At 37.0% G+C, this 25,021-nt stretch overlaps 2 protein-coding genes across 2 annotated transcripts in view; one reads left to right on the forward strand and one right to left on the reverse strand.

Moving 5' to 3' along the window:
* The window catches only part of LOC307144035 (ankyrin repeat and fibronectin type-III domain-containing protein 1-like), a 33,360-nt gene extending 24,909 nt beyond the window's left edge, over window positions 1–8,451 (reverse strand). The window contains exons 1-4 of the mRNA XM_079845982.1: window positions 8,155–8,451; window positions 7,966–8,047; window positions 6,753–6,877; window positions 6,018–6,170 (exon numbers count right to left, since the gene is read on the reverse strand). Coding sequence (XP_079702108.1) covers window positions 6,018–6,170; window positions 6,753–6,877; window positions 7,966–8,047; window positions 8,155–8,201 — 407 coding nt within the window. The 5' untranslated portion in view covers window positions 8,202–8,451. The remainder of the gene's footprint in view (window positions 1–6,017; window positions 6,171–6,752; window positions 6,878–7,965; window positions 8,048–8,154) is intronic.
* Window positions 8,452–22,003: 13,552 nt separating this feature from the next.
* smim36 (small integral membrane protein 36) lies at window positions 22,004–22,312 on the forward strand (the record flags this gene model as incomplete). The annotated part of the gene is made up of 1 exon (XM_079845733.1): window positions 22,004–22,312. One exon carries the CDS (start codon window positions 22,004–22,006, stop codon window positions 22,310–22,312), a length of 309 nt encoding a protein of 102 aa, XP_079701859.1.
* Between the last annotated feature and the right edge of the window lie 2,709 nt (window positions 22,313–25,021).

The raw sequence follows: 25,021 nt of genomic DNA on the forward strand, positions 1-25,021 counted from the left end.
ACGTTATATTTTTGTTATATAAATTGTTAAATGTTTATTTGATTAATAATGTTCAGTCCTTTTAAATAAATGTAACAAAAAAAGGAGTAATGTCTATTGCTGTTTATTTAATATTAATTACGATGGCTTTCAAAATGCATTATAAAATCATTCAAATTAAAATATTTAAAGTATCGGTATCAGTATCGATATCGGCGATACTGGTCTTGAAAGTACTTGGTATCGGATCGAAAAGAAAATGATTGGTATCGCCCATCCCTAGTGTTTACCCCCATTTGCTTTGCAGGAAGAGCGATTTGGTCAGCCAGCCGCTAGTATCGCTGTAGAGCAAGTTACCCGTACTACTAACTTTACACAGACGCCGACGTCTACCTCTTCTTGTTTACGGAGTCAGAGCGAGGAGATTCAAAAAAATAGCGGCGAATATAAATCCAGCGCCTTCATGCTTAAAAGCAGATGTGTGGGAGCACTTTGGGTTTAAAAAGAAGAAGGAAAGCGACGACTTAGACTCAGGGGTCAACAACATGAGTCGCCCGCAAGGACCACAGGAGTTGCCCGCGGGTCTGTTCTAAAAATAGCTCACCATAGCAGCTGCGTTCAGTCGCTTCCGTGTTCATTTAAGCGCAGGGCTCCAGACTGAAGCCGGATATATACTAGTGTCTGTAAATAATTAACTGCAAAATACTATTTAAATATTACTCCTGCGTGTTCTGCGTCTGTGTGGATGACGAGCGCCGCGCGCGCACTCGCTCTTGTAGTCTCTGCCGACATGAAGGCATAAACCGTCACTTCATGAGAATTTACCGTTTCATTTGAGAAAACTGGCTGCGTCTCATTCTGCTCCTGGTTCAGTAGTCAGGGCACTAGGGATGAAACGGTATGGAAATTTAACATCACGATTATAGTGACTCAAATTATCACGGTTATCAATATTATCACGGTTTTGTTCAAACGAGATGAAAGTATTCAAAAAGAACAGATTCACACACTTAAAAAATTTCAACAAGTTTTATATTTGAAATTCAACAAACAACAAATAACTAAAGCAGCTCTATGCACTTTTTTTAAGCTAGATTCTGTGGGATTTCCTTCCTTAATGGCCGTCGTCAATAGCAACGCATAATGCATAAATAATAATAATTTGTCGTAAATATAATCTCTAATATTATCTCTGTGGATATATTCTCAAGCAATATTCTCATCAGTGTTCAGCAATGATGCATTTAAATCTAGCATGTTTTGTGTTAGAGCCCAAACAGTATCCTAGTGAAATAATGCATATCCATATTTCCATATGATTTGACATTTATTTTATTAAATATCAAAATGTGTGCATCATACCTGACACCTAAATGATCACTTTACAGTCAGTTTTATGACTGTCATTCTCTTCAAATGCTATTGAAGTCAGAAACGTGTATAACGTTACCAATGTTGTGTGTAACTTTAGAGACGGTCCCTAAATTCGCCAGCGTTATGCCAGTCATATCAGATGCGCTGTGGTTCTGCTGTGTGTTTTAAAACTATTTTCGCAGCTGAAATAAAACAAAAACAGTCCAACACAGTATGATGAGTGAATCTCCTGCGTACATCGCACGTTTATCTCTGCTTTGAGTGCAGATTTCAGCGAGTGAGCGCGGCGCGCGCTCTGACCGCCTTTGATTATGAGACATTGCATTCATAAACTCAATATAAACACGTGCGAGTGGTTATAATGCGCAACGCGATTATAACAGACGGCTTTTGAGAAGACTAAGTTCAACAGCCAGAGTGACTATAGTGTGCAGCCGAAATTATAACGTAGACTAACCATGTTCCGTACACAACGATGTTCCGTACAGATTAACTTTTACCGCTGATCGCTGGGTAAATACTTCCTGGTCATACATAAACTATATATCTGTGTCATCGTCATTTCTCCCTCTTTCACATCCGATCAAGACAGAGCCCCTACCGCCGTTTGTTCCAGTGAGATTTCAGTAAATCTGCATGGTGCGCCCACTGCGCTTGAAATTGGACGGTGGGGAAGCTGCACGTCAGACTGCAGCTTGTGTGGGGAGATGACTAGAGCAGCAAAAATGTACATTTTGATTTAATTCATGCTTCTCAGAGTATTACAGTCTTTATTAAATGAATATTATGTTATCACAAATTGTTAAATATATGACCTTTTGTTGAATAAATGCTTTTAAATGGGATTTTTTAAACGTTAAATTGCAGGCGATGGCCGCTTGGCGCCACTCAGGCTGAGACAGGCAGAGTTTTGAAGTTTACACATTGGTTAATCATTAAAAAAAAGTAATCAATGCAAATTGTTTGCCCTTCTTTGTCTTCAGAAATATATGGTAATATTATTCCCCAATGTTTCACATGGTTCATGCTTAACTCACATGCCATAATTAATATCACGACACAATCATGCGTAGCTCGCATGGTTCTCTTATTGAACCTGCAATTAACTTACATTTTAAACAAATAAAAAGGTATTCACCTTTATTATTCATTTAAATTATGTTTTCTTTAGTTAAAATAAACACACAGCTCACAATTTATCAGATAAATGTCACTTTTCGCAGTTGAAATCAAGTTATTCGCTCTGTACGGAACATCATTGTAACCTGTACGGAACACCGTTAACGCTCATCATCTTCCGTACACCAGCGGAGGAGGTGCTTTTCCCCACTTTTCTCAAATATTATTGGTCCAAAAGACATCAATCAAAGTGTGGACTGTCCAATGGGTATTCACCTAGGGAATGATCACACAAACATGCTTGTCTGGCTCTCAACAACGGAGGAGTGGGCGTAGGCGTGCGGTGAATGGCGAAAAGTGTACGGAACATGGTTAGTCTACGTGGCGGTTGTTAATGTCAAGCCCTGAATATTATCCCTTAAATGTCACCCTAGTCTTGTCTGAACTTGTTCGTTCGCTTCACGTTATTATTTCCAAGACGTAGTTTTGGTATTGAGGTCAAAGTCCACTTGCCTTGCGTTCGTAGTTTTGAAGTGTTTTCCCTATTACAGCGACTTTCTTCTGGCATGTTCTGCAGACAAGGTGACCATCTTAGATTAAGTTTCCCTCAGGACTTTTGTAAAAGCCAAAATATGAATACACCTCAGATTTGGTCCTTTTAGAGGCTGAACAATCTCCAGAGTGCTGTCACTGCCTTCTTCCATTTCTTCTCATTCAAAAACAGCGGTGCGCTGCGAGACAAGATTTACCGCGAGTTTTCACAATCGTGATAAATCACACTCGGTTTTAATGATAATTAAATTTTATACTACTAACCGTCAAAAATTTTTATCGTGGTTTATCGTGAAACCGGTAATCGTTTAATCCCTACAGGGCACTGATCAGGACACAAGTCAATGGGCTGAGCCCTGACTGAACTAGGGAGCTGAATGACTGAGCCGCGCACCCACTGTCATATCATCATGAACACAGACACTGGTAATCACGGCAACCCGTCAAAATAAAAGTTCGGTTTAACGTGAAGAGATTGACTACAGATTGTAGCCTACAGTAAATTTAGCTACGTCTCTATGTAATAATAATACGTCTCTACTAATAATAATAATGAAATAAATAATACTAATTATATAATTATTAATGGTTGCTTATTTTTCACTTGATCTTTCATTTATAAACAATGTTTACTTTTAAACAGCATACAGCCTTTACATGTTTATGTATTATTTACTTATGATTATCATCATATATAATAAAACATTTATGTAAAAAAAAAAATAGTGGTATTGTACCGACTACTGGAACTACTAGTATACTCTTTCAGTTGTAAAACAGTTTGGATAGTTGTTAATATGAGAATTATGATGCATTATTTAAGAGCTTTAAGTATTATATAACATGAGTAGCTCTCTTTGACTTTCTTTTTTAAAAAGTAGCTCTCAAATGAAAAAAGGTTGGAGACCCTTGACTTAGACAAAGCAGCGCGGTTGGTTTGCAAGCTGTGTGACACAAACGTGAAATACTCTGGAAATACTACCAAACGTCAGTGTCAAGCTAAAAAAGCTGTCAAAGAAACTGTTCAGAACAGGCAACTTGCTGCAATTTTTAAAACTCCATTGTTAATTGCAATACTGCACTTTATTTACTTTTCAAAGGCTTGTAAGCTACAGTTTGCACTGTTTCAATAAATGGAACTCATTTTCTCAACACATCTTTGATTCATTTTGTCCAGCATTTGCAAGCTGTAGACTCTCTGTCCCGTCAGAGACATATATTGTGTAATTGATGATTTTAGTTTTCAGTTCAGTCAATTCAATCCAAGTAAATGAAACACTCACAAGATGTCACCAAATTCACTCTGTCCCCTTTAAATCTTTCAGAAAATGATGTAAGTGTATCGAATTATATCGAATCGTATCGTTGGCTGCATATCGTGATATATATCGTATCGTGAGCTGAATATCGAGTATTGTATCGTGAGATTAGTGTATCGCTACAGCCCTACATGTTTAGGATTCTCAAAAGCAATCAGATCAGATGTTGTTCAATATAGAGTGAAATGTTTAGCGAGATCTAAGAGTCATTTGAATGTCCATCGCAATCTTTACAAAATTAGTCCATACTCATATATATACACAATTCAGACTGCTCTACTAGAAGGGCCAAACACTGACTGTAAATTATGTGTAAACAATGACATCATGTGGTCACTACACGAATTGCAGTCTACCAACTGCACTGAGTCGAACATAAAGGCCCTATTTTAACGATCTAAGCGCATGGTCTGAACTGAAGTGCATGGAGCAGGTGCACTTAGGGCGTGTCCGAAACCACTTTTGCAAGTTTAACGAAGGAAAAAAAAATCGGTCTGCGCGCCAGGCGCACGGTCCAAAAGGGTTGTATCTGCATGGTCTCTTAATGAGTTATGGGTGTGTTCTGGGCATAAAATGCAATAAACCAATTAGAGTATCTTCTCCCATTCCTTTTAAAAGTCAGTTGCGCTTGCACCATGGCGGATTCGCTGTTTACATGGCGGAATTTGAAAATACTGAACGCTTCGCCAGAGAGGAATCCTTTTATTTTTAATATTTAAAAATATTTGTGTGCTGCTGCGTATCCCTGAGTGTGTAATACGCTTGAAGAGAAATGAGTGTACATGTGTTGTGCACCGGCCTATATGCGCATATTACTAACGCATCCTTTAAATAACACAAAAAATACTGCGCAGTCGATTTCACTTGCCTCAAAACAGCAATTCGGTTACAATGCACCTGAACACACCTCGTTTTCAGACCAGCACGGCCATGGGCGAACAAACAGGCATGAGTGCATTTGCTATTTAAACAACGTGGGCGCTGGGCGTGAAAATGATAACTGCGTCGGTCTGAAACTAGCAAAAAACACTAGCGTCGCGCCTGGCATCGCATTGCGCCGGGTGTATGATAGGGCCCTTAATTTGCTGAACAGTTGAAAACAAAATGTTTTACATACATTTGTATATATATCTTGATTCTACATTAATTTGGTAATTCAAATAGTAAATATTTATTATATGTATAAAATAACTTTTAAGTCAGTATGGCAAGTCCAGTAATCAGAAACTGTCCATTATTTTTCTTGCTAATGACCAGCTAACTGTACATAATCTCAGTTATTGTACGCTACTTAACAAATAAATAAGCAAAATGGATATTTGAGCTAGAATTATATGAATATGTGAGAAGAAAGATATCACAGAATTGTACGAGAGGCTTGGAACTTGCAAAATGTGTAGGTAACTGGTTGTCAATAGTCATATATACAGTTCAGTGATAATTATACAAAAAAGAATTGTGTATATCAAGATTATGAGATTATGACTTTGCATGTCCATAAGATAAAGCAAGACACAGCTAACCAAGCTAACAGTCTAAACACAAACATATGATTTCTGGTTGGATATGAAAATTGGCTTTAACTGAAACGCCTACACTAAAATGCCATCAAACTGGTCTGTAACAAAGAAACAGGAACTAGCATGTCTTAAAATTCTCTCACAAACACGTTACCTGGTTTCTTTGTATGTGTCTCCATTGTCATTCTCATGGGATGGTGGCAGCATGGAGCAAACTGAATCCCGGCTCCTGGGTAACAAGGTAGAGGGCATACACAGCCATGTCTCCAGATCAGAGAATTTTGAGTAGCTCAGCATCTCTAAAACACTGCAATACAGGAATACAATAAGACATTTCATTCGGGTTTACTTTATTAAACCTATGAAACAGAGATATTATTAAATTACAGGAACAAGTAGTGTTTAAAATCACATTATTTTTAGTTCTTTATTTAAAAAATTATGTAATCTGTGTGTGTGTGCGTGCGCGCGTGCGTGTGTGTGTGTGTGTGTGAGTGTTTCTATCCTGATGGGGACTTCAACCTGAATACACACTGACTCATAGGGACCCTAAATTGAGGTCCTCGTGAGGAAACGAGCTTATAAATCATACAGAATTAGTTTTTTTAAAGTGTAAAAATGCTGAAAGTTTTCTGTGACGGGTAGGTTTAGGGGTAGGGTTAGTGTAAGGGGATAGAATATACAGTTTACAGTATAAAAACCATTACGTCTATGGAGAGTCCCCAGAAAGATAGTGAATCAGACGTGTGTGTGTGTGTGTGTGTGTGTGTGTGTGTGTGTGTGTGTGTGTGTGTGTGTGTGTGTGTGTGTGTGTGTGTGTGTGTGTGTGTGTGTGTGTGTGTGTGTGTGTGTGTGTGTGTGTGTGTGTGTGTGTTAGCACTTAGAGTACCTGTCCTCTCCCATTCCTGGGATTTCATATTTCTCATTAGCTGTGTGGCAACCATATGGTGTTTGTGATTCCTGTGGAGCCAGCAGGCAACTTTTCTCTGTCTCACAAGACATCTTGAGCCATTTCTAAGCACACAAGGAAAATAGGACAACCTGTTAGTGTACTATATGCTGATCGTGACAGGTTTTCTACACCCACTAATGAAGTCAAATTACACAAAAGCCAAAATCCACATGGCTAATGTTTTGGACCTGAGGTCACTTCTCAGCACAGGTCCCTGCTGGTGGTGCCAAACAGAGGCTGGCAAAATAATCAAGCCTGCACACATTACTAATGCACATTCAGCACATGTATACAGTATCTGGCTGACGTTTTAGTAGCCTAGTGAGAGCAGGTCTAGTCGTCACATGATGGAGCTGTCAAACAGGTTATATCCCAGTAACAGTAGCTGTATGGTTTAAGACAAAATGTGAGTTCTGCCCTGTCCAAATATGAAATAAATATTTTAAATATGAAATCATGAACATATAAATATGTAAATTTGAATTAAAATATAAATTATGAAGAAGAAAACAAGAATATTGATATAAACAAAGTTTAAGGCGGCTATGATCCTAAGATTACATTTTCTACTGGCCAAAACGATGATAAAAAGTTATTTTAATGTTACCATTTACATTTTGCTGTTTCACGTTTTACGGTTTACATTTAAAAGAATAAGTTTGTGGGTTAATGACAGGTTCCATTGTGACACTCAAGTGTCACAGCATTTCTTGCTTTTGGAGCATGTTGTCACAGAAGGTACATTTAAATTAACCTAAACTTATTTTCTATAGCAATAATAATTGCGGAAATGTTCAATAGCTTTTCGTAGCCTGGAGTTTAATGTATGTGTGACTATACATAAAGTGACTTAAAAAATAAACAATCATGATAAACATTTACTCCCTCAATCACTACAGAAATGACTTTATAATGAGCTTTAGCATAGGTGTGGCTCCGAAATAAGCCGATTTTCTCACATTTTCCCCATCACAACACAGCTCATATCCCACATGCATCCATCTTTAATTACTCCTCTTCCTAACACTCCACCTACACTGCAAACACTTCAGTTGCGATGTACACTGTAAAGTTTACACATTTTCACGTCAAGTTCAGACAGCTTCATTGAATACGAACACGGACTCGTTTGGAAAAGGAGGGAATGTACCTCTTTGTTCTCCGGTTCTGGACTCAAAGAACCGCGGCGGATCCTCAGAACATCTGCATCCTCTTCCCGTAAAAACCTGAAACTAGACTCAAAACTTCCCGTTACGTGTCTTCCACCCAGACGTAGTGAAAAGTCGAACTTCTGCGACCGCAAGTAGGAAGAAAAGCAACATATTTCTGCAAAACTCACCAAAAATGATCTCTGTTCGCCATCGGGAAGTGAAGAAACCCTGTCATCTGCTTCGCAGATACTCACTTTTCATCTCTGTTCAATAAAACTATGTTCCACGGAGTAATGTTTCGCTAGCCTATGTTTTGCTAAAGACTGTATGGACGTAAAAATGTCGATTTTCTTTGAAACCCGTCCTGTTCAGATTTCTCGTACTTGTCTGTGTTAGATAAGACAGGAAATATTTATGTAGTTATCCAGGAAAATGAGGGACTGCAATTATCTCACATAAACAGTTCTTCATCTTCATGTTGATGTAACCAAAGAACATCTCAGCTATTTTCACCAGACAACATGATGACTATAGCCTCAATTATGCCGTTTTGTAGCCTATTTATAAGAAATATCCTATGTAACACTGTACAATACATCTAAACAATGTAAAAAAAAGTTATGTCAAGGAAAACTGTGGTAACTTATAAATTGAATGGTTATATTCAGGTAAAGTAATTTAAGTAAAAAGTATTATATTTAAACTACAAGCTTATTGTATAGAAATATTATGACACATTGAATAACACATTTTTTTTTTAATTTATATAAACAAAAGCCTTAAAGGGATAGTTCACCCAAAAATTAAAATGATGATTTCACCCTCAATCAATTCTAGGTGTATGACTTTCTTCTTTCAAATACATACAATCGGAGTTATATTAAAATATCCTGGCTCTTCCAAGCTTTATAATGGCAGTGATTTGTATGGAGCCCAGAATTTGAAGCCCCCAAAAAGTACATCCATCCCATCCATCATAAACGTACTCCATGTGGCTCTGGCGTTTAATAAAAGCCTTCTAAAGTGAATTGATAGGGTTGTGTAAGAAAAATATCCATATTGAAAACTTTATAAAATAAAATATCTAGCTTAATAAGCGTAACTATGAAGTATGACTTCAGACAGCGTAGTGCTTTGAACTGCGAGAGGCATTACACTTTCTGTGTAAGTTGAATAAGGAAGGCGATCTGGCGGAAGCTAGATATTTTACTTTATGAGGTTTTAAATATGGATATTTTTCTTACACAAACCCATTGATTTGCTTCAGAAGGCCTTTATTAACTCCCCAGAGCCACGTGGATTACTTTTATAATGGATGGATGCACTTTTTTGGGCTTCAAATTTTGGGCTGCCATTCACTGCCATTATAATGCTTGGAAGAGCCATATTTATATATATATATATATATATATATATATATATATATATATATATATATATATATATATATATAACTCCGATTGTGTTCTTCTGAAAGGTGAATGTCATATACAGGTGCTGGTCATATAATTAGAATATCATCAAAAAGTTGATTTATTTAACTAATTCCATTCAAAAAGTGAAACTTGTATATTATATTCATTCCTTACACACAGACTGATATATTTCAAATGTTTATTTCTTTTAATTTTGATGTTTATAACTGACAACTAAGGAAAATCCCAAATTCAGTATCTCAGAAAATTGTAATATTAAGACCAATACAAAGAAAGGATTTTTAGAAACCTTGGCCAACTGAAAAGTATGAACATGAAAAGATAGATTTTCTATGGGGTTAAGGTCAGGCGAGTTTGCTGGTCAATTAAAGGGATAGTTCACCCAAAAATGAAAATTCTGTCATCATTTAATCACCTTCAAGTTGTTCCAAACCTCTATGAGTTTATTTGTTCTGCTGAACACAAAAGAAGATATTTTGAAGAATGTTTGTAACAAAGCAGATAGAGCAACCATTGACTACCATAGTATTTTTTTCCCTAATGGTTGCTCCATCTGCTTGGTTACAAACGTTCTTCAAAATATCTTCTTTTGTGTTCAGCAGAACAAAGAAACTCATACAGGTTTGGAACAGCTTGAGGGTGAGTAAATGATGACATAATTTAAATTTTTGGGTGAACTATCCCTTTAAGAACAGGGATACCAGTCCAGTCCTTTTTGTCTTTAGCCCAGGCGAGACGCTGTCTGTTGTTCAAGAGTGGCTTGACACAAGGAATGCGACAGCTGAAACCCATGTCTTGCATATGTCTGTGAGTAGTGGTTCTTGAAGCACTGACTCCAGATGCAGTCCACTCTTGGTGAATCTCCCCCACATTTTTGAATGGGTTTTGTTTCACAATCCTCTCCAGGGTGCGGTTATCCCTATTGCTAGTACACTTTTTTCTACCACATCTTTTACTTCCCTTCTCCTCTCTATTAATGTGCTTGGACACAGAGCTCTGTGAACAGCCAGCCTCTTTTGCAATGACTTTTTGTGTCTTGCCCTCCTTGTGCAAGGTGTCAATGGTCGTCTTTTGGACAACTGTCAAGTCAGCAGTCTTCCCCATGATTATGTAGCCTACAGAACTAGACTGAGAAACCATTTAAAGGCCTTTGCAGGTGTTTTGAGTTTATTAGCTGATTAGAGTGTGGCACCAAGTGAACCAAGTGATTTTACAATATTCTAATTCTCTGAGATACTGAATTTGGGATTTTCCTTAGTTGTCAGTTATAATCATCAAAATTAAAAGAAATAAACATTTGAAATATTCAGTCTGTGTGTAATGAATGAATATAATATACAAGTTTCATTTTTTGAATGGAATTAGTGAAATAAATCAACTTTTTTGATGATATTCTAATTATATGACCAGCACCTGTACACCTAGGATGGCTTGAGGGTGGGGATCGTGGGCTAATTGTCATTTTTGGGTGAACTATCCCTTTAACTGGTTTGAGAGTCTGCATAAGGGAGCGACCTAAAATACCTGTGAATATTAAATATATTGCTTAAATAATGTAATTTCATCCTTTCTTTAATAAGATGTTTTAATTTTCAGTTGTAGTTTGTTTCTCACATGACAAATGGCGTAAAAAATAGGAACATTACACACAAGGGCAGCGACCATGTTGTTTTTAGATAAAGATGATGAGATGATGCTTTTACCAAGTTAATATGACACCCATTTCAATATTTCCCCCCTTAAAATAGGCCCACTCACTCCCTGTGGATAAATTCTTTTCCCTGTTAGTCACTAAAAAGACCACACGAGGGAGCTTTAACCTATCTCCAGAGACTGAAACCAGCCATATGAATCCAGTTGAAGACACAATAAATTATTTTCTGAGAAATGTGAGATTGATTTTCTAACCTCCTTGCTAAACTCTATCATGCACTACACAGATCACAATGCAGATGAGCAAGCGTCCAAGCCCAGCACCCAGTTATGGGAGTGGGAATAAGATGAAAGAGTCAGAGAACATGGAACATCTGTCTGTAATTGACGGCATGGCCACGGAATCTAGGGGAGTGTGTGGCCTTGCAGCTGTGGTGCAGGGATTTGTTTTTGTTCCTTGGATACTGTGGCACCCTGGTGGCACAGAAACTGACCCACCACAGGAAGATTCTGTACGATTCCAAAGGATACGTGCAGTCAGTGTGTAGAGGGTTAAATATCAAGGAGAAACATGTTGAAGAAATACTTCATTTCAGTCTGGTTTCCAATCCAGGGCACATATGCTTCATCTCATGGTAAGTTTCTTCTTTTTTTCTTTATGCATTAAACTTGTTGCATGACTATAGTGAACTGATAAATAATTTTACTATGCTATTTTATATATAGTTATTTAAATCTGCTATGTACACTATCGTTCAAAAGTTTTGTGGTAAGATTTTTTTATGTTTTTTTAAATAAGTCTCTTGTGCTCTGCAAAGCTGCATTTATTTGATCAAAATACATAAAAACAGTAATATTGTGAAGTATTATTTCAATTTAAAATGACTGTTTTCAAATTTAATATATACTTTTTTAATTATTTATGGATATTCAGCATCATTACTCCAGTCTTCAGTGTCACATGATCCTTCAGAACTCATTCTAATTTGATGATTAGCTGCTAAAGTAACATTTCTATTACTATTATATTGAAAACTGTTTTGCTGAAAAACTGATACATAGAAAAGTATTTATTTGAAATAAAAAAAATGTTTGCGACATTATGATTTTTTTACTGACACAAATGCGTCATTGCTGAATAATTTTGGGGAAAAAAATCTTACTGACTTTTTAACAGTTGTGTATTAAGTTCTTGTTTTTCGAGACAATTTTAATTTAAAATGATCAGAATACTAAACAAAGTGACTATATTATAACTTTTCATAACTACATAATTGCCTATATTTTTACATAATTTAACTTTATCAATCTCCTGGGGGAAATCGAGGCATTAAAGCAATAAACATAAATCATGAAATTGCAATACAGTACAGTTTCATGCAATACAATAAAACTAATATAAACTACAAAAATATATAGAGAATACAAAGATATAGAAATAAACATACTCTGAAATTTGCAGAGAATGACAGCTACTTTTGTCCAAATCAAATCCAAAACATGTATTAATATTTATTTTTAGTGCAAAAATTGTGCAAATGTTGTGCAACATGAAAAAATGCTTATTGCTGGAAAGAAATTACAAAGTGAATGAATGAACAAATGTATATATATAAATGATCAATAATGAAAAAGATATGTATATGGATGGATGAATACATGGATGGATGGATGGATGGATGGATGGATGGATGGATGGATGGATGGATGGATGGATGGATGGACAGACGAATGAATGAATGATAATTAATTTAAACAGTTCAATTAAAAATTCTGTTTTACTATGGTAATTTCTGACCTTAGAAATGCTTCTACAAACTGAATGAGCAAGAGGAACCGGAAAATAACCAGCCAAAAGGGAATTAAGCATCCTAGCAGCTTTCACTGGACCATGAGCACTGATCATTCTGCGCTGAAGGGTTCAGCCCTGGTTAATGGAGTAGAGTTGGCGACAGCCACTGGAGGAGCAGAGGGGTCCTGCTCTCGCTGTACCCTCCCTTTCGGTGTGGTTCTCCTGATCATTGGCGTTGCAGTCACAGCGGTAGCCTACAGTTTCAGCACCCACGGATCGACCATCTCCACCCTGGGACTCCTGCTCCTCATCAGTGGACTGTTGCTTCTGGGCTTCAGTGCAGTGAGCAGGAGATGCAGAAAGAGAAGAAAAATGAACAAATCGTGGGAGAGTCAGACTGACCTGGTAGAGAGTCGGAGGAATAGCTTTGATTAGAATATGTTCTGAAATGACTGGAAATGTATTCATTTGAATCTATTTGTCATTAAAATTCAAAGCGTTTACAGTTTTTACAGAAATAGATTGACTCCGAGCACATATTCATATCAAATACCCAGATTTTGTTTAAACTATACTATTCGCATGACATACTTTTAGGTTTAAAAAAAAAACCTGCTTTTAATGGAAATATTGGTGACTTCAAATCTCATGGATGAAAACCAGAGCATCACATTCATTGAGATTCTAGACAGATTATGCCCCGTGTCATGTATGGTTTGCATGGCCCCCACCTGTGACCTTCTTTTTAAGACCTCAGTTATTCTTTTAGTCCATCTGGTACATTTACAGTATAATCCTTGTCAAAACTATAAAACTTTGGGCAGGTGGTATGTGCTAGTGTTCACTGCATAGCTGTAAGCTGTAATAGATGCTTATGGACAGATCAAGACATAAATAGACAGATGTTGCAAACCCAGATTAAAAGAAAAGCACTCTACTTTCTCGTCCATTAACATGAAGATCAAACAATGCTGTACCCTTGGATTAACTTTGGGTACCACCAAATATCAAAGTTTTATTTTTATTTTTTATTGTTGAGATGTGATAGAATGGCTTATTTCAATATTGTTGAAACTTTTTTGTCACTTTTGTAGTGTATATTATATGGGCTATACGACTCAATAGCACACACACACACACACACACCCACACAAATGAAATATGCTAAAAAATAATGAAACATATTCAGTTTTATTGAAATTGTTGAGACTTCATTTTTTTAAATCTTTTTTGTCACTCTTGTAGTGTACATTATATGGGCCATTACTGCAGTATACAGTATATGCCATTACAGTATAATACAGAGTATATGTAAGCAATTCAGTTTATTCAAGTGTTCTATTAGTATTCTTTCAAACTAAAAAGTATACTTGCCTACTTTTATATACTTCTCAGAAAAATACTTAAAATTGCACTTAAGTATGCTTGACTTATACTGACAGAAAAGTCTAAGTATATTTGGCCTATACTTGCACTCAATCTTTTGATCGAGCTATAGGCCTACTTAAAAGTATAAATGACCCTTTCGGTAAGCCCCGCCCCCCTTAGTTACTGTTGCTAACTCGGACAAACAAACGGAGTTGCTATATCTTACAATGACAGCTGTCAGAGTGCAAACCTTATCCCAAGATGTTTTTGGACACAGAATGTAGCGTATATCCCATCCGAATGATGGCCAAACTTTACAGATGATTTATCAAGTTTATTAGGTCCTTTTTCACTCCAAAAAATCATCGTAAGAGCTGAACAAACAAAGCATAAGAAGTGCGCATTAACGTCTCATTCACAAACTCTCTCTCGTTGCATTACCATTAACATACACAGCAAATTACACAAAAACACTCATACAACTAACAGTAAACAAACATATACACAGACCGTATGCCTTTTCGAGGGTGCAGTTATTAACTGGTAAACTTTGTATCTGCAAAACAACTCTGATAAACTGCGTGCGAGCTCTTCCTTTCACTACGTTACCCGTATAATAGCCATTAAACTATAATACCCATCAAAATAGGAGTCCTCCTTAGCAAGACAGATAATGTAGACCTTAAACATATCTAAAATTAAATTAATTTACATATAACCAGTTTAATATGGAGAGGCACTGAAATGTAGACCTTCGTGTTTTTGACCTAACGTTACAGTGTTACATGACGTGAGAACAGTTAACGTTAGTTATTTCGGTTTGTATGTTAGCAGGGACTGTAATCGTAACTTAACGAGAGTATGACAAACAGAAAATCCTCTCAGGATCCCTGGAATCAGTGTTACAGTACCTCAGGCACGACATTTTAGCATTTTTGTAGCATAAACACCATCAAACCGATGAGAGCTTCGGATTTTCCAATGATTCTCTATGGCGCTGAAGCCTAAAGATGTCCGAGTTCCGGTCCCAGCGCAAATGATACTCAACTGCTATAGGCTCATCTGCGTTCGAGGGGAGGGGCTTACCGATAGGTCAATTAAAGGGTTTAATGTCATTTATTACTCACCCTCGTGCCGTTCCACACCCGTAAGACCTCCTATACAAATGAAGATATTTTTCGCCAAAAAAAAACTAAATAAGTGATAACCGATTTCAAAACACTGCTTCATGAAGCTTCGAACCATTATGAATCATAATTCCCTTTCCAACGGTGAGTTCGTACAGCGTCTTAAGACGGGCTACTTCAAACACTGTTGCCGCAGGCTGTTTTTCATGTCCGCGGGTTGAAGCGACCCCAATTATGTGATATTTTGCCCCGGGATTTGCGAATTTTAGCAGGCAGCCCTACCAAAAAGACACATATTTTACCCCCCAAACGCGTAATTTTTACCGGAGAAACACGATTGGGCTTGTTATGGGCTAGTTTTGAGTAGCAATTGGGCGGATTTTGTTGAGAAAACCTGGCAACCCTGGCGCACCCGTTTGATTTGAGTTCAAGAGGCTGTATTTCTGCTGGACAGGTAATCTTTCATTTTGATTATACATTTTGTTGGTTTATGTTTTCATGAAGCATGTCTCACTAGCACACGTAGCTGCCTAATATAGCTAACATAACATTACTTAGCATAAAGTTACAATGTTATACACTTAGCGAACCATTAGTAGAGATGATAAATACTCAATATGCCTAGCTCAAGTTGATCGCTGTCGTGTTGAATTTCGCAAAATGTAACTTTAGATAACAAAATGCATGTGTAAAAGCTAGTACACCGCATCCAGGAACTTTTTTTAGAACTAAGTTAGCTTTAGCTACTACCCTCTGTCTAAACTCTTTTACCATGTTCACCGGGAACTTTACCTGCACGTTTATTTCGGCCCTTGGTTTGTTTTTATATACTCTACCAATGTTTATGTTGATGTTTTTATCTTGTATCTGTGTGTGTCGTAGACACTGTGTTGTGTGTGTATTTTAAACTTTACCAGTATCGTTATTCTAGCTTGATAGGGAGTACTAAAAGACATCTTATTTGTTTATATTCATAATGATAAAGTTAGATTTTTTATTACATGTGATTCTGACATGATGTCACTACATGCACTTCTCCGCTCGCCTGAGGTAAATAATGCGTCTTTCAGCTGATCGTGGTCGGCGTAGCGCGTTCATGGGGGGGGCGTGGCTTTGGAAAGAGCCCAGAAGGGAGAAGGTGGAGTGAATGGAAATAATGAGCTGTCTTTAAAACAGTCGTGAGAGGTCTACAGACACTCAATTTTTATACTTTTTCTGAGAACTTACATTTTAATTATGTATTGATATATAAAGAAAGTTTAAACAAATTTGGAAAAAAAAGTTTTTTAACCAAATCCTACCTACCCTACCTTTAAAGGGGCTATATGCAACTTTTCCCCCAAAATGAGCTTAACAATAGCCTTTTTATTTTACCATTTATGACTCAAACATCTCCTGATGAGCATACTGACACCTTGTCCGCTCACAGTGGGTGCACCTATAAGCCTGTATCCTATTTTTCATATTTTCTGACGGGTCGTTTTTTCCCGCGCTGTCTGCGGATGTGACGTCAAGCGCGTTCGTGTTAAACGTTTCAGCAGGGTTGCCATATTGGCCGGTTTCCAGACAATTGGGCGGTTTCGCAATCTATTTTGCGGGCAAAAATGGGTTTGGGCGGGTGGATAAAAATTGGGCTGGTTTTGGATCAGTTCGGCGGGTTTTTTTGTAGCTGAGACACCGGCACTTCAGATCCTTCTTCCTGCGACCCTCTGTTCAGCAGGCAGCAGTCTCACTCACTCACTCTCTCTCACACACACACACACACACACACACACTAAAGCTCTGGGCTGGCTGACGTGCCCTGACGTAAACTCACAACAGACGAGCTCCCACTACCTTCAGCTCATATCGGTTCGTGGAATATAGGCTATAGCTTTATGATATTAGGCCTAATTGTTCAAAATCACAGGTTTTAAACTCAAGTTTGCTATTATATTTAGCGTATGAAAATATTTTTTTGTGTAGAGATGGCCCGCCATGCGCCAACGTTCTGTTTCTGCAAAGAGCGCACTGACACGTTCTATAAATAATATGTTCCACGCGATTTTCATGTAATGTTATTCATGAATATGCATGTTTCATGTGGCTATTTGAAATAATTGAAATGTTAAAGTGGTTTATTTTGTATGTCCATATCAATGTTTTCAGGCTGCTTTTGTTCCAAGCGACTTTTATTGTCAATAAACTGACTCATTGATCGCCTAATTTTCCGTAACATAAGCTTATAGTTTAATAGGCTATAATGGTCGACTGAGGACGCTTTTGAGTCCATTCCATTTTCCTTTTTTAAACCAGAAATGAAATATGGAAACGCGGTTTCTTCTTTTTTTATTTTAACACTGATTAAAATAATTAGCAGATACAAGGTAATTTTCCTAATACCTTATTATTATTTTTATTAAAAATAATATAAATTATTTATAACTTTTTTAATTTTTTTTTTTAGGTGTAAATAAGCTCAATTTAATTTATAGGGTTTATATAGGCTAGTCGATAAATTGGTAATTTTAAAGCTTGTTAATGATTTGTATTTAAACGAGAAACAAGCCAAAAAAAATGGGCGGTTTTTGGCAAAGTTTTGGGCTGGAAAACCCTGCTGGCATCTGGCAACCCTGCGTTTCCGATCACTCTGCCACCACCGCTAGTCAGCAAGTAGCCTACACTCGCAAGCAGTGCAATGGATTTAACGAATACACAGAAGAGACCCAGGACAACTCGGACACCAACAGTAACTCCACAGAAGACTAAAAAAGTTAAACCCCTGACAAGTGGCCAAAAAAGGTCGAATATTGAGAGAGACCGGCGCCTTGCAAGGACTAGAGTGAGCATCGGCTTACGAGCGCGCGCTACGAGAGCGAGCAGAAATGAAGAGTTTTGTTTTTTGGCCACAGGTGTCAGTCGCGAGTTTAAATTTCAGAAAAACGCATATAGCCCCCTGTATTCATAAAAATCACGCAGTGCTACTGCAGTCAAAACAGGGTCGAGACTTCTCGCGCGCTATTGGCTGGCCAGTGGTAACTGCATGAACCAATGGCAGAACAGCGTATCTGAGCGAACCTATGGGCGCTAAGCCCGTGACGCTGGACACAGAAGCCCGCGAAGGGCGCCCTTAAAATACGCTGTAATGCCCCAAAAACGTCAGATTTTTCTCCTTCAGCGAAAATTGTTCTATCCTCGCTGATAACTTTTCTGATACGAAGTTAAGCTTACCGTGAGAGACAAACCGTCAGCGGAATCGAGCCAGCCAGCCCGGACCCCTGCGAGAGTCGGTCTGTCTCAGCGCTCTCATCTAATCCGCGAGCTGTCGCTCCTTCTCCCCTGCGCTCGCCGGTGATAAACACTTTCAAGTGTATCCTTAAGTACAAAAGAGAACATACACATGTCACAATTGTGTGTTAGGTGCAGCACAGCCCTGCATCAGGTGGATGCCCATGACCAGTGTATTAACTGTCTGGGCAAGGCGGGCCCACGCTGACACTGCTCTCTCTGGGTCCGGCTGCTCTCAGTGCAAGAGCATGCCCATATCCTCCCTCCGTTCGCGGACCGCTTTCTTTCACGTGATTTCAGCAGATTAGCGTTTTTTTATGGTCTATGGTTTGACCATAGACACGCGATCCGAATCATAATTCAACTCACTGATTCATAACGCTCCGACGCTGATTGCTATTTTTGCTCAAAAATTTATTTTAGATCATTACCAAAAAAAAAAAAGTTACGGACTGCAGCTATCCATGTTTTCACTGTTATAAGTTTGGGGGCGCTATTCCACATCTTTTGAAAGAGAACAGAATCTCCTGATTAAAACACAGTTGTTGATAAGTTGATAATGCATGTTGATGACGCAATCTACCCGTGAAATTTAGAACCACGAGCTGCAATGCATCATCCGTCATCTTGAGTAAACATAGCTGAAAGCTAAATGGAGGAGCTGGTGACAACATCCATTATTTGGACTTCGGCTTTAAGCCGTCCGACGGGCAGCAGCAACTCTGTAGAGTGTGTGGAGCAACAGCTCCGGCTAAGAGAGGTAACACGACTAATCTGTTATACCTACCACCTCAAATAATTGCAAACTGCTAAATACTATTTAAATACTCCTGCGTGAATGACGAGCAGATGCGCGGGCGCGCGCGCACACACACACACACACACACACACACACAGGCGTGACACTCGCTGGCTGTCTTTGTAGTCTCTGCCATATGACTATTATTATCTATATGAAAATACGAACGCTTAAACCGTCACTTCATGAGAATTTAATTTACCGTTTCATTTGAGAAAACTGTCATTTCATGAAATTAACACAGACACTCAAAGGTCTTCATGGCACCCGTCAAAATAAAAGTTTGGTTTAACGTGAAGAAATTGACAGAATATTAGGCTACTGTTGTAGCCTACAGTATATTTAGCTACGTCTCTATGTAATAATAATTAGTCTCTACAAAAAATAATAATTAAGCCTAGATGGTTGCTTATTTTTCACTTGATCTTTTTTATAAACAATGTTTACTTTTAAACAGCATACAGCCTTTAAATGTTAATGTATTATTTACTTATAATGATTATCATCATAAATAATAAACTTATCGAATTTAATAAAAAATGAAAAAATATAATTATTTTTTAAAATGTTAAATGTTTTTTTTAACCCTCCTTAGGGTCTATGTAACCTGTTCTGAAATGGTTCTATTATAATTTTATATATCGTGATATATATATATATATCGTTATCGCAAGAGGCTGCAATGTATATCGCAATATGGATTTTAGGCCATATCGCCCATCCCTAGTTTTGAGTATCGTTCTGAATCTGATCAAGGTGTAGTCTTTGACAAAAATGCGATTTTTCTCAACTTTTTGTTTAAAATGTTGCCTTTCTTTATGAAACTTACCCACATTCAAGTGTTGATAAAAAAAAAGTTCACTTAAAGAAAACTTACAAGTATACTTGCAGTATAAACTACTAAACTAGTAGTTTACTGAGAGTACACTTCAAAGTGTACTTTCATAAACAAAAAAATGAAGGCTACTACTTGTATTAAAATAGTAAACTACTAGTATACTTATAAGTTCACTTGTAGTACAGATGCAGTACAAATCTGAAACCTAGTTGTGAACTTAAAGTTTACTACTGTTACACTTGTAGTACTAAACATATACTTGTATACACTAAAAGTGGGCCAATTTACTCCCAAGCAGTATTGATATTAGAATACTTACTACATAAAATATACTTGAACATTACTTAAGTATACTTGAAGTATAATTCTTTTTCGTAAGGCATAAGGTACGAGAGGCTGTGCTGTATCGTGATTAGGTCACGCCTGAAGGGCGTTGTTATAATGTAAAGCTTTTATAAAACTGTTACCACACAATACAAATATTAAAGCCAAAAAAAAATATGAATAAATGCAACTTTCATGAAGTAAAATCACTAAAAGCCTTTCTTCCAGTGGGAAAAAAAGAGATCATTTCGAAAAAATACTGGTAATCCCTGACCATGGACTGCAATAGAAGGTAACGTTACATTATTACACAATTAGATGGCATTTTTAATATAATGAATGACATAACATGACTGTTAGCCACTCTCCCCAAAATCTTTCAATGTGCTTTGTTTTATTTAATCATCATAACTAATTTTCATACAAAAGTATTTTAAAAACACATAAAAACTAGAAGAATTATGAGTGCAAAATGTTAAATACATCCAAAATCAGCATTAAATCTGCTTTTTTTCACAGTCTATTTATGATGACATAACATAGCTGTTTCTTAGACTAGCCAACACTGTCCCAAACACTCTTCGTATGCCTTATATTATGGCGATATTAAATAATTATACATGATTATTTTACACACATAATTTTTTAAATGATTAACAATCCATTAAAATGTATTAAAAATTGTATTGAGATGATGTATGCCAAATGCTAAAAAGCATATAAGATATATAAGACAACATTAAATATGCTTTTTGACATCAGTATTATGTCATGTCCATTAATAAAGACATAACATAACAACCACTTTTAATGGACACTGTCTCAAACTCTTATTATGCTTGAAATATAAAATACAAATCACTAAAAAATATTATGTAAAAAATATCTTGATTAAACAAAATCCAGAAAAAATGAGTGGGGGAAATGCATATACATTTTCCCAAAAATACCTCCACAGTCCACACACTCTAAATCTGCTTTTTAGCTTGAGTGTTATGTCACGGTCCATTTATAATGACATAACTAAAAGTCGTTCATTACACAATACTTAGTGAAATCCCACATTGACGTGCTTCTGGCAAAAGGACACGTGGGACAAGCTAAAAATTCTACTGCACCCTTTCACCGCTTCCACATAATTTGGCCAAATCCATCTTGCAATGTGCAGTTGGCAAAATTAAAATGGCAGCTTAAGCTATTAAAGTGAGCAGCTTTTAATCATTGGCTGCTGGAATTCAAGGTTGGTGGAATAGAAGGGGGAGGGATTAAAGTCTTTGAACGGCAGAGCAACATCTCCACTCTGATCTCTGCACAGGGCCCTGCTGGTGCTCGTCGGGATATCCCTGCTACTGCACGCTTAGCCGAAGACCCAGACGGGAGTCCATGGTGCCCACTTTTCTCTCAGAGCGCGGAGTCAGGGATGCAGCGTCGCCATGGGTCTCATGGAGTTTTACCTGGAGATTGATCCAGTCACTCTAAACCTCATCATCCTCATCGCCAGCTACGTGATCTTGCTTCTGGTCTTTCTCATCTCTTGCATCCTGTACGACTGCCGGGGCAAAGACCCTTCCAAGGAGTACGTTTCCGAGCCCCCCGCCCCCCAGCAACAGTCTCCCATCCGGCTTGTGGTGATGCAAAACTCCCCGGCCTCATCGCGTTATAATGAGCAGAACAATACAGCTTCCTCCAACTTCACACCTCTGACCCCTGACACGCGCGAGAAGAGGAGCACGCTGGTCTGACACTGAATTTCTCACGTTTGTTCCCCCCCTTTGGACACATATTCAATCCTCTAAGAGTTTATGAATGCTACAATTTAAACCTACTTTGAACTGAAACAGGTAAGAGACAATTCCTTCACGCTGACCTGAATGTGACCCATTTAATGCTCGTTGATTTTTTTTTGTTTGTCCAAAGTGATGTCATTTGTACAATTTCTGCATATTATTTATAACGTGATTCATTAGCAAGGATACAAAAATCAAGAGATATTTTACATACTGACATTATTCAGTCTACATATTGTTTGCAGTACTCATATACACATTCCTTTTCCAGGTAGATTGACTGTCAAAGTGGATGACATGATGTGACGTGTGAATTCCACATCATTTATGACGATTAACAGGGAGAAGACATTTGGTAGCATAGGGATTAACTTCAGCAACATCGAGTGTCTGTTCAATTGCGTCATCATCCGAGTAAACATACAAACCAAAATGGCCATAGTGACGGTATAGTGTTTTACGCACTATGGGCTTTAATTTATCCAGATAAGATGGTTATGTAAATATGATATTGTGAAAAATTCTATGGTAAGCCGTTTTCACTTTTACTCATTCACAGGATGAATTCTTGATATCAACAATTGAATTGCTACTAGTAAAAATATTCATTTTTGACATCAACGATTCAATTGCCACTAGTGACAATGTTAATTTCTGATATCATGAATCTGATTGTTGCTAGTAAGAAAGCTATTTTAGATATCTGAAATGATATTGATATCTGCAATGGATTTCTTGATATCAACAATTCAATTCCTGATATCAAGAATAAGTATTTCTGATATCTAGAATTTAATTGTTGATATCAAAATCATTTCAGATATCTAAAATGGCTTTCTTACTAGCAACAGTCACATTCATGATATCAGAAATTAAAATTGTCACTAGTGGCAATTGAATAGTTGATGTCAAAAATGAATATTTTTACTAGTAATTGTTGATATCAAGAATTAGCATTTTAACTAGTGAAAATTGAATTGCTGATATCAAGATTTCAAATCATGTGAATGCACTGCAAAAATCCTCTTATTATTTTGTCTTGTTTCTAGTCTAAATATCTAAAAATTCTTAAATAAAGATGCACTAGATAAGTAAAATGACGTAAGATATATTTTCTTGAAAATAAAAAAAATTAAGTTTTCCTTAAAACAAGCTAAATTATCTGCCAATGAGGTAAGAAAAAGAATCTTATTTCTGTTTGGGACAGAAACAAGAAACAAGATTTCAATCAGAAACAAGATCATTTTTCTTACCCCATTGGCAGAACATTTAGCTCGTTTTAAGCAAAAACTCACTTAATTTATATTTTTTCCCCCAGAAAACAAGAAATAACATCTTATGTAATGTTACTTATCTAGTAAATGCATCTTGATTTAAGATTTTTTTAGGCCTGTCGCGATTGGTCGATACAATCGACTGCGTCGATGCTGTTAATTAGTCGACATCAACATTTTTAGTTGACTGGGGGGGTATGATATGAAATGGTATTAGTACCGGTACTTTAAAAATGACAGCACTCTAATAAGAGCAGTATTTCTTAATTTGCGTCGATGTGTGACAGCAGGAGTTTGGACGTGTGTGTGAGCTCTGCTTCCACCGTTCACTAAACAATGGAAGAAATATATATGGTCAAATATATACGCGCTGCTCAGGAAAAAGAAAGCAACAGAAGTGGACGTGCTCGCGCACGCTGCTGGACTCTGATCTTCACTCAGACAGATCACAATGCCAATTTCGCGGATTATTGGGTTTGAATGGTAAAAACTATGTAAAAATGCACTTCCTGGCGAGTATTCAGGTAAACGCAGTCGGATATGTCTTTAGTGAACGCATACAGAGTTGAATGAGTTGAATGGGAAATCGGGTGTTACAATGAATTTGGTCCGTGCAGCTCTTAAAGGGCCAGACCTAATATTCTGTGTGAAGCAGCAGGGCAGGGCAGGAAGATGCCGGCAAAGTGAGTTTTTAGGGGTTTTTAACCCTAAAACAATGATAAAACAATGAATAGTAAGTTCTGTCATATTATTCAATTACTTTACTGTTTTTTGCCATGGTATCGATTCAGTATCGGTATTAAGGTATTTTAGTCTGGTATCGTATCGTCATAATTTTGGTATCGTGACAACACTATTCTATAAAATGATTTGCTGATATTCTCTTTTTTTGTTATGTTGGTTTAAAAATTTGTACCTTTTTTTAATTTGTACTCTTTTAGTTTTACATTTTGTCAAGGTGTTGTTTACATTTATACTTAAAGTACACTACTGAATGCCAACGTTGCAAGTTAAATTAAACGTTTTTAAGTAAAATTGTTGAAAATTATTGAGATAAATTAGTCGATAGATTAATCGATTAATTAGTCGATAGATTAATTGATATAAAAATAGTCGTTAGTGGCAGCCCTAGAATTTTTTGATATTTGGACTGGAAACAAGAAAAAAAATACTAAGTAAGAAGAGCCTTTTTTGTGGTGTGAATAAAAGTCAAAATGACTTGCCATAAAATTCAACTGAATGGTGAAATGCAAAGGAGATTTTGCATCCATTCCTCTATAGTTGGTCGAATGTCACAACTTTAGCTTATGTTGTGATTTTGATACTTTTTAATACTAAGAGAAGGACTATACATGCAAGGACTATGCATTCAACTAAACCATTCAATACA

The sequence above is a fragment of the Gobio gobio genome (genome assembly GCF_949357685.1).
Source record: "Gobio gobio genome assembly, chromosome: 20".
NCBI lineage: Eukaryota > Metazoa > Chordata > Actinopteri > Cypriniformes > Gobionidae > Gobio > Gobio gobio.